The sequence below is a fragment of the Artemia sp. Qi Xiang Cuo genome, chromosome 8 (genome assembly GCF_049724085.1).
Source record: "Artemia sp. Qi Xiang Cuo chromosome 8, ASM4972408v1, whole genome shotgun sequence".
Lineage (NCBI taxonomy): Eukaryota > Metazoa > Arthropoda > Branchiopoda > Anostraca > Artemiidae > Artemia > Artemia sp. Qi Xiang Cuo.
This window is the reverse complement of record NC_142801.1, coordinates 62,363,443-62,372,701: the sequence shown is the minus strand read 5'-3', so window position 1 is coordinate 62,372,701 and position 9,259 is coordinate 62,363,443. Positions and strand designations below refer to the sequence as shown.

The 9,259-nt window shown below is 37.2% G+C and overlaps 1 protein-coding gene across 1 annotated transcript in view; it reads left to right on the top strand.

The window, feature by feature from the left end:
- Window positions 1–9,259, top strand: part of LOC148949675 (uncharacterized) — a 177,707-nt gene that overhangs the window by 121,673 nt on the left and 46,775 nt on the right. Inside the window, exon 9 of the mRNA XM_089092753.1 lies at window positions 5,977–6,117. Within this exon, the coding sequence (XP_088948879.1) occupies window positions 5,977–6,117 (141 nt within the window). The remainder of the gene's footprint in view (window positions 1–5,976; window positions 6,118–9,259) is intronic.

Genomic DNA, 9,259 nt, shown 5'->3' with positions numbered 1-9,259 from the left:
AATTCTTCATGTTCGTCACAGGCTCACTAACCCAATTTTTCTCAACTTGGTGTTTAACACAGTGAGCAACCACTGGCAAATCTTCAAAGATGCCGTCACTTTCCGAGCCCGATTCAGTGTCAGTCGCGGAAGCATTTTCCTGCTTATCGGACAGAGTATTTTCCTCTGAGTCATCGTCTGAGTCAGTGTCGTGAAGTACAGAAAGACGAACATTTGGTACTTGGTGACCGAAAGCAGAAAGTACGTCGTCGGGTATCAAGGCTTTCATTATTCGCTGGCTTTCAATACGAGCTCGCCCTAGCTCGAGCTTGATTTCATCGTCCCCGGGCACAAAAAAATCGGAACTGACAGACACAACACCAATGGATCTAACTCGCTTGGCCTTGGGCAAGGACAACTGTTCATTAGAATATTGAGCTTCAAAATCCGTTATACTTTCATATCGACGAATTCGATGTAGAAGTTGGAGGACCGAAAAGTTTATTACAGTACTGAGTGCTGGTTTGAGACCACATCTTCCTAAAAAAAATCTCACACGGTTGGCTATTCATGTCGGAGAGTTTGAAAAGACGTTCAAGTCCAAGGCGTTTGAATCGACGAATGAGAAGCACTAGGGAATGCATATTTATCTCTAGGCAATGGTAAAGGTTTGTTGTTATAAAATTCTCGTTCAAAGCATAATGTCCACTTTTAAGGACCCAGGATCTCCAATGTCGAACGCTGTAAACAACACGACCAAGTAAAGATAACCTCTCAAGAGGAGAAAGTTTGCGTCGTAAAAAACGCGCCGTACGCTTTCCATAAGCCAAAGATAAAACCGTGTTCCTTCGCTTCCAGTAACACGCTGTTTCAGGTGTGCCGGAGGCACGGAGGCACAGCCGGAGGCACGAAGGAAGGGACACCTGCGACGGTCAGTTATTACCCCCTCGGTTGGAACATCATGTAGTGTGACCTTAACATTAAAGTACCAAGAAAATGCTCTCTACCCGTCTGTTCCAAGACTTCAAAGATTGCCCTTGAATCGTTAAATTACTCATTTTATTACTTATCTCGCTGTTCCTGGACAAACATCAATTTTGGCAATTAAATCATAATCGGAACATTTTTTCTCCCGATTCTACTAATGGTCGCAAAAACTCGTTTTCCGCGTAAAACTCGTAAAAACTGAAAACAATTAATTTTTGTTAATTAAATTATTTGCGTACATGACTTGTTTGGTCGGTCCCAGTTTGCCCCCCCCCCCCTCAAAAGTATTTAATTTTAGAGACTCAGCTAAAAGTTCTGGAACGGCTCTAAATGATCAATTCACACTGTGAAATTACCGTTTTTGCGAAATTCTACTTTTTGTTTCTGGAAATACGGGAATATGAAGGTATTCCAACATTAACCATGCTCATAGTTACACAAGAAATAGAATATAAAATGAATGACGTATTAATAATCCCATTTTGGGCTCTAGAAAAATATTAATTTTAAAAAAAGTTTGATCCCACCCAAATAATTATCATTTTTACTGTTTCCTTTAATTGATCATAGCTAAGAAAAATTCTTACGAGAAGATTTCCAATTTTAGATTTGGTCGTCTTCAATTTAAATTGGGAATTGCATTTAATTACAAGTGACACATGCGTGCTTCAAAACCCACTAAATAAAAACTATTGTCAGAATATTATTAAACTCCTTACCGTCATTGCTGTTTTTTGCAAGCTTTAAGAAATGCTTAATGCTGGGCTGGCGTCACGTCATTTTCTTTATTTACTATAACGCTCCCGTTAGTTTTAAAATCTTATCTTAATATTGACTTATACCAACGGTTTAATTAAATATAGTCTTAGTCTGATTAAATAAAAAAAAACAAGTTTTTTTAAGTGAAAGTAAGGAACGACTTTAACAATTAAAACTAAAATACATTAGTCCTTATTTTATGAGGGCTGTCCCCTCCAAACCGCCTCTCTATTTACTATAAATTTTTTTTATTGTTTAAAAAAATATAGTTGTGATAAATTAAAACTTTAGCGTAAAGAGCGAGGCTTTGAGGAGGGGACAGCCCCTTCATATACGGAATAATTTCTGTTCGTTTTAAGTTTTAACGTCGTTCCTTACTTTCAGTTAAAAAACTTGTTTTTTTATTTAATTTTTGAACGTTTTCGAATTAATGCAGGTTTTGATTTTGGCTCACCGTACATGAATAATTAAAACAAAATTTGCATATTATATTTGGTTAAATGGCTTTCTCGAAACTTGTTTAATTTTATTTACGAACGTTTTTATTAGTAATAAATATACGTAACTTAGAATTAACTTACGTAACGAACTTCTATATTCATAAATTTTTAACACGTATATTAGGGGTTCGCCCCCTAGTCAATACCCTGCTCTTTAAACTATAGTTCGAATTTTTTTTTCCAGTTCTTTAAAAATGACCTCTTAATCACAATCAGTTGATCAGTTGAAAAACTTGTTTTTTTTTATTTAATTCCTGATCTTTCTCTTTAATAATGCTGGGAAATCCGGCGCCCCCTTCATAGCACTGTCCCTTCCCCCAGGAAACCGTCCTTCATGGAACGGGCATTCCATATAGCCCCCCCCCCTCTCCTTCCCCCACCTACCATAAAAAATCTCCTCTGAAAAAGTCTGTTTACTTCCCAAAAACCAATACTATATCTTAACATTGAGTAAAGTTCATAACTTTCAGCCCTCCCCCTGGGGACTTTGGGGGATCAAGTCATCCTAAAAGACATTTTTATCATATTTTCGACCATGCTGAACAAAATGGCTATCTCAAAATTTTGATCGGGTGACTTTTGGGAAAAAATGAGCGTGGGAGGGGGCCTTGGTGCCCTCCATTTTTTGGTCACTTAAATAGGGCACTATAACATTAAATTTCCGTTCCAATGAGCCTTTCCACGATATTCTAGAACAACTGGTTCGATACGATCCCCCATGGGAAAAAAAAACAAACAAACAAACAAACAAACAAACAAACACGCATCCGTGATCTTTCTTCTGGCAAAATATATAAAATTCCACATTTTTGTAGATAAGAGCTTGAAACCTATACAGTAGGGTTGTCTGATACGCTGAATATGATGGTGTGATTTTCATTAAGGTTCTATAACTGTTAGGGGGTCTTTCCCCCTTTTTTCGAAAATCAGCCAAATTTTCTCAGGCACGTAACTTTTGATGGGTAAGATTAAACTTAATGAAACTTATATATTTGAAATCAGAATTAAAATCTGATTCTTTTGATATATCTATTGGTATCAATAACCCGTTTTCTAGAGTTTCGGTTACCATTGAGCCGGGTTACTCCTTACTTACAGTTCGTTACCACGAACTGTTTGATTCCTTCATCGCAGATAAGCTAGTGCTTATAGCTCCGAGGGTTAAATAGTGAGAAAAATATCTTGACATCTTGTTTGATTACAGGAGGCGATTGCTCGTTTGATGATAAAATAATAATATAAGCTTGCTGGAGAAATGGATAGCCATTTAACAAGAAATGAAAAAAGGAATGGGTGTTGCAAATAACTTAAAAGCGTGAATATTTCGGAACTTACTATATTGGCACTTTAAAAAAAGAAGAGAAGAAATTTCGGGGGGGGGGCCTCGGGCCCCCCCCTGGATACGCTACTGGGACAAAAACTTCTTATTCCAACAATTTATTTAGTCCAGGTTTTTTATTTTCAAAGGTATCGAAGGCATTGACGGCCACCTTTGTTTCTCTTAATTACGCAGGTGTTGGGACAAAAACTTCTTTTTTTTTGCCTTGGCTTGTCTTTTGTATGTCGCCGAACCTTTGTTTCTTTTAATTATTCAGGTGGTGGGACAAACACTCCTTTTTCTTCTAACGATTTATATAGCTCTTAAAGATAACTTTTGCCTCGGCTTGTCTTTTGTCATTATGAAAGACATATCGCCGACCCTTTGTTTCTTTTAATTGCTCAGGTGGTGGGACAAAAACTTCTTTTTCTTCCAACGATTTATTTAGTCCAGGTTTTTGATTTTCAAAGGTATGGAAGGCATTGACGGTCACCTTTGTTTCTCTTAATTGTTCAGGTGATGGGACAAAAACTTGTTCTTTTGCCTTGGCTTGTCTTTTGGGATTATGAGAGACATATCGCCGAACCTTTGTTTCTTTTGATTATTCAGGTGGTGGGACAAACACTTCTTTTTCTTCAAACGATTTATATAGCTAATATTTTTGATTTTCAAAAGTATGGTAGGCATTGATGACCTTATCCATGTCAAATTCCCAAACCCAATCATCATTGCTATCATTTTCAATTATGACACATTTTGATTCTCGCTGTCCAGGTTGCCATTGATTCGCTCACATGGTCAGTTTCGCTTGTTTTCTAGCCACAGTTGTCTTTGCTTTTCATTTTCATTTTTGACTTACTCACATGCTCGTTACCGCAAGCCTTCTAATTACTTGTCTTTGCTCTTGATTTTGATGTATGACAAGCCGCCGCTCTTCTACTAACCGATTTTATCTTTGCTCTTCTTTTTCATTCTTGTTTCGCTCACTTGCCCTGTGTCGCCTGTCTTGTAACTGGGTTTGTCTTTGATCTTCATTTTTATTTTTGACTCGCTCACTTGCTCGGTGTCGTATGTCATCTCGCTGTGTGTGTCTTCGCTCTTCATTTATCACGTTTGATAGTTCAGGTGTTGGTTCCAAAGAATCATCATTTACGGTAACTGCAACTGCAAATTTTCGTCTTTTAGGCCTTCTAACAGACATTATATTATATAAGTTACTGTTGCGTTGGAAACTCAACAATATTATTTATGCTATGCATAACATCATATAAGAAAATGCTTATATGATGCCATATATCATGTCTTAAGAAATGCTTATACGATGTTTTTCTAACATTGTACATGACGTCATTTGCAAAAAAAAAATTAAGGCTCTTAACAAGTTTTCACAGACTTTTGACCTATCTAGATCGGTTTTTTTTTATGCGAAAACATCCCAAGATACCAATTTTGTCGAAAAAATATGGAGCCGTTCCTGAGAACATACATATATAATATATATATGCACAATTATTACTCACTTATAAAGATAGTATATATGTGTCTTTATATATATATATATATATATATATATATATATATATATATATATATATATATATATATATATATATATATATATATATATATATATATATATATATATATATATATATATATATATATATATATATATATATATATATACATATATACATATATATATATATTAATTATACATTAATTATATATTGTCTAATACATCAGTAGTAGACAACAACGGAATAAATCGGTGTCAATATTTGCTTTTCCGAGTATTTTTTTTTGCGATTTGAATATTCAGCTTTTGTTGTGCAAGTTTGATGACAAAATCAAGGAAAAATACATAGCTTAAGATCTTGGTTATTGTTTTTTATTAATATGTGTGACTATGTTGACTATAGCTTATGAAAGTGATTAATCGCATAAGTAGATTTTATTTTGTTATAATTATGCTAACAACATCTCCCAGGAGTTCACACTAGATCTAAGTTCCGCCTCATTTGATCATTAACTATAACTAGGCGATGTGTTTTTAGTCTTACACAAATATGTGCTTCAGACACATTTTTAATTATTTTTTTTTTTTTTTTAGGAAGGGTGGGGGGTCATTGTTTCGAATAATAGCATCCATATTTTTACACAGCTGACCGTGTTCTCTGCCAGAATTAACCAGGGAAGTTGTCCCTCTATTCTTAGTTACAGATATGACAAAACCAAACTCGAAGCTAATTTTTATAAAAGTTTAACAGAATTTGTATCGAATACAAGTAAAAAGCAACATTAAAGCCTGAAACGAGCAAAATTTGCCCTGAACGGGAGGGAGGTTACTACCACCTCAGCTCCTAACGCTTAAGTTGTTGTTTGTACTTTGCTGAAAATTGTACTATACATTTGTTTTTTATTTATTTACAGAGTAGTGAAGAATAAGAAGAATAACGGCCAAGAAAAAATAAGGAAACCCCCAATAGAATTGACTAATGTTCCAGGAAAATTGGAAGCCCCGAAAACTGGAAGTGACTCTTTAGTAGAAAATAAAAAAAGGAAGATAGAAATGTAAGTTTTGTTGCATTATCGTTTGGAAATCATATGGTAAGACCTACAATCAAGGGCAAAAATGAGATAGGATACATTTTTTAGGATTTCGATCAAAATATCACGTAAAATTTAATTTGCCTCCGTCTCTTCCTTAGTGGAGCAACCTTCGTTGGCTTTACGCTCCCTCAAAATTGGAACTTGACACCCATCTGGCGGGTGATATTACCCGTTAAGGTGGTGATGATATCACCCATCTGACAACATGGGTGTTCATAGTGTCTTGTTTCAATTCAATACAACCCTCAACATCCTTCAGAACCTACCACTTGATACTTTTATCCGTAAACTAAAGTAATGTACTTTTAGGAATGATAAAAGTAAGTATTCTTAGAAGTTTAGAAATAATTTCCAGAATTTTATGTTGTTTCCTTCTGGAGGGGCCAACAAGTAAACCTTTACCCCACTCCATTGGTATGCTCAGTATATTCTTTTGTTATGTTCAGCCTACTCCTTTGTTATGCTCAGCCTACTTTTCATTATAAACAGCTCACTCTTTGTTATACTCACCCTAATCTTTTTGTGCTCAGCTACTTTTTGTTATGCTCAGCCCACCCTTTTGTTATGCTCAGCGTACTTTTTGTTATGCTCAGCCGACACTTTTGTTATGCTCATCCTACTCTTTGTTATGCCCAGTATACTTTTGAAATGCTCAGTTCACTCTTCTGTTATGCTCAGCCTACTCTTGTGCTATGATCGGCCTAGTTTTTGTTATGAGACCTGCTGAGACACATTCTCAGGCCACTCAGCTTGTCCCTAGGTTGCGGATGAGGGAATGTTCTACATATGTACAAGGTGCCTTTATTGAATAGAAGGCGCGGTCCATAATAGAAACTGGGGCACCCTCGCCCGGGGGTCATAAAAACAGGGGGGAGGAGGAAGAAGGCCCCTCCGATGTACACTCAGCAGGGCCCACCGTCGTATGGACACATACTGTGAGCTACAAATCTTCTCCCAGCAATGGGTTAAATTGAAACATAACACCATCGTGGGAGGATGCTGATAAGGACTTCTTCTACTCTGATCTGGGGATTACGATGCAGAAATGCCACAAACGAGACTTCTTGATTCTAGTGGGTGATTAGAACGCCCGTGTTGGCCCAAAAAACCCCGATGTTCGCGATATTGTTGGTTCGTTTACTTACGGCCAGCAGTGCTCCAATGGGGATAAACTACTCCAGTTCGCGATATCCCATAACCATACCATGACCAACACCATGTTCCAGCACCAACCCTCTTGAAGGATAGCCTGGCGCTCAAACGATGGGTCCGCAGTTGCCCAAATTGACCATAAATTGACCCCCGAAAAGGAAGTTAGACGTGGAGAAACTGAAAATTGAATCAGTTAAAGAAGACTTCTGCCTGAAATTGCAGAACCAGTTTGCAGTCCTGACAGACTGTGATGAAGATCTCATCATCCTATGGAAACAATTCCGGGATACCACTGAAAAGGTGGCCGCTGGAGTTATCGGCTATGCTCCTGCAATGCTGAGAAAAACTATGTCTCAGAGAAAACTGTAAATCTAATTGAGGCTAGGCGACAGGCATCAAACGCATCAACCGGAGTAGAAAAGTCATTATGTAAACAGGGTAAAAAAAGCTTACGTCAGGACAATTTTGGAGTGAGGTTGCTTTAGATATGGAAGAAGTAGCCAGAAATAATGACATGAGAAGGGTGTATAGAACCCGCAGAGAAATAACCGGAAAAGTCACCTATCGCTGTTTCCTTAAAAGACACTCAATGTAATGTGATTCCTGACGTACAGGGTAAACTTGATCACTGGAAGAATCACTTTAAAGACCTTGTTTAGTGGAAACACAGATGGTCAAGATGAAACGATTATGCTGCCACCAACAGCTGAAAGACCACCGTATGAAATCGACATGGCACCACCTTCAGCTCCAGAGATTTCTAAACTTTATCAAACGACTAAAAAGCAAAAAGTCCCCCGGCGAAGAGGATCGCCCTCCTGAGGTTTACAAGACCTCGCCATATGTTGTAGCTGAGCAACTAGAACCCCTCTTCAGTCTGATATGGGAGAAGAAGGCCTTCCCGTTTGATTGGAAGGTGTAAGTAATAATCCTAGTATTTTAAAAGGGGGAAAAAATGTGACGACCGTAACTACCGAGGGATTTCACTCACGGATATGGGCACCAATATATTCGCAATAATTTTCCTCAAAAGTTTCGAGGGGGCAAGGGGCGAGTGGACAAGTGAAAATCAGTGCGGATTTCGCAGAGGGAGAGGGTACACTGACTAGATCTTCGTCTTATTCTACAACAGTGCGACAAATGGGGGTCAACCTTACGGAGTCTTCTATGTGCCGGGTGAAGCGTCCACGTCTGGTCTCGCAGCAAGTACAAGTAAGTAAGTAAATAATTGGGGTGGGGGCAATTCCAACTACAGTGATAACTTGGAAAGAGCATTGAATTGAGAATTTAATTGTATATTTTTATTTTTATTTTTTATATTTGTTCTAAGTACCCTTAACTGTTCAGAGAATGGTTTTATTGAAGTTATTCCAACGGGTGTTGGGTCTATGGTCCCATGTAGAAAGTCTTCAATCAACTTTCCCTATATACGTTTCATGATGAAGCAGGAACATCTATTTTTTGCAAGGCACCATTTGTTTTTCCTGAGTGAAAGTTTTCCTTTATTCCTAAGTGAAAGTAGGCTCTTGAACCAGTGGTCCTAGCCTAAAAAGTTAAGTGTAGGTTTATTCGACCTTCAATTATTTTACTTTTGGAAGTGATGACTGAGTGGGGGTCTCGGCCGAAATTGCTGACTCCCTCATTTTTACTGGTTATAAATTCCCTTTTTTTCCTTCATAATAAAACGAATGATATCTGTCCTCAGAAAACTCCTTATTAACTTATTATTATTTACTATATAAACATAATATTAATCCTTATTAACTTCTCCATTCTGGTAGTTGTTGATACTAAGTGGTAGCTACTAAATCATCACTAGTGTTTCATTCTTGTGTTGTCATTGTTGGTACATTATAATTTCAGTATGACATAGCAATAAGTAATTGACGTCATTTATAACTTTCAATTCCTTGCTAGAACATGGGTATACTGTTTCAGATATTCTTGAAAT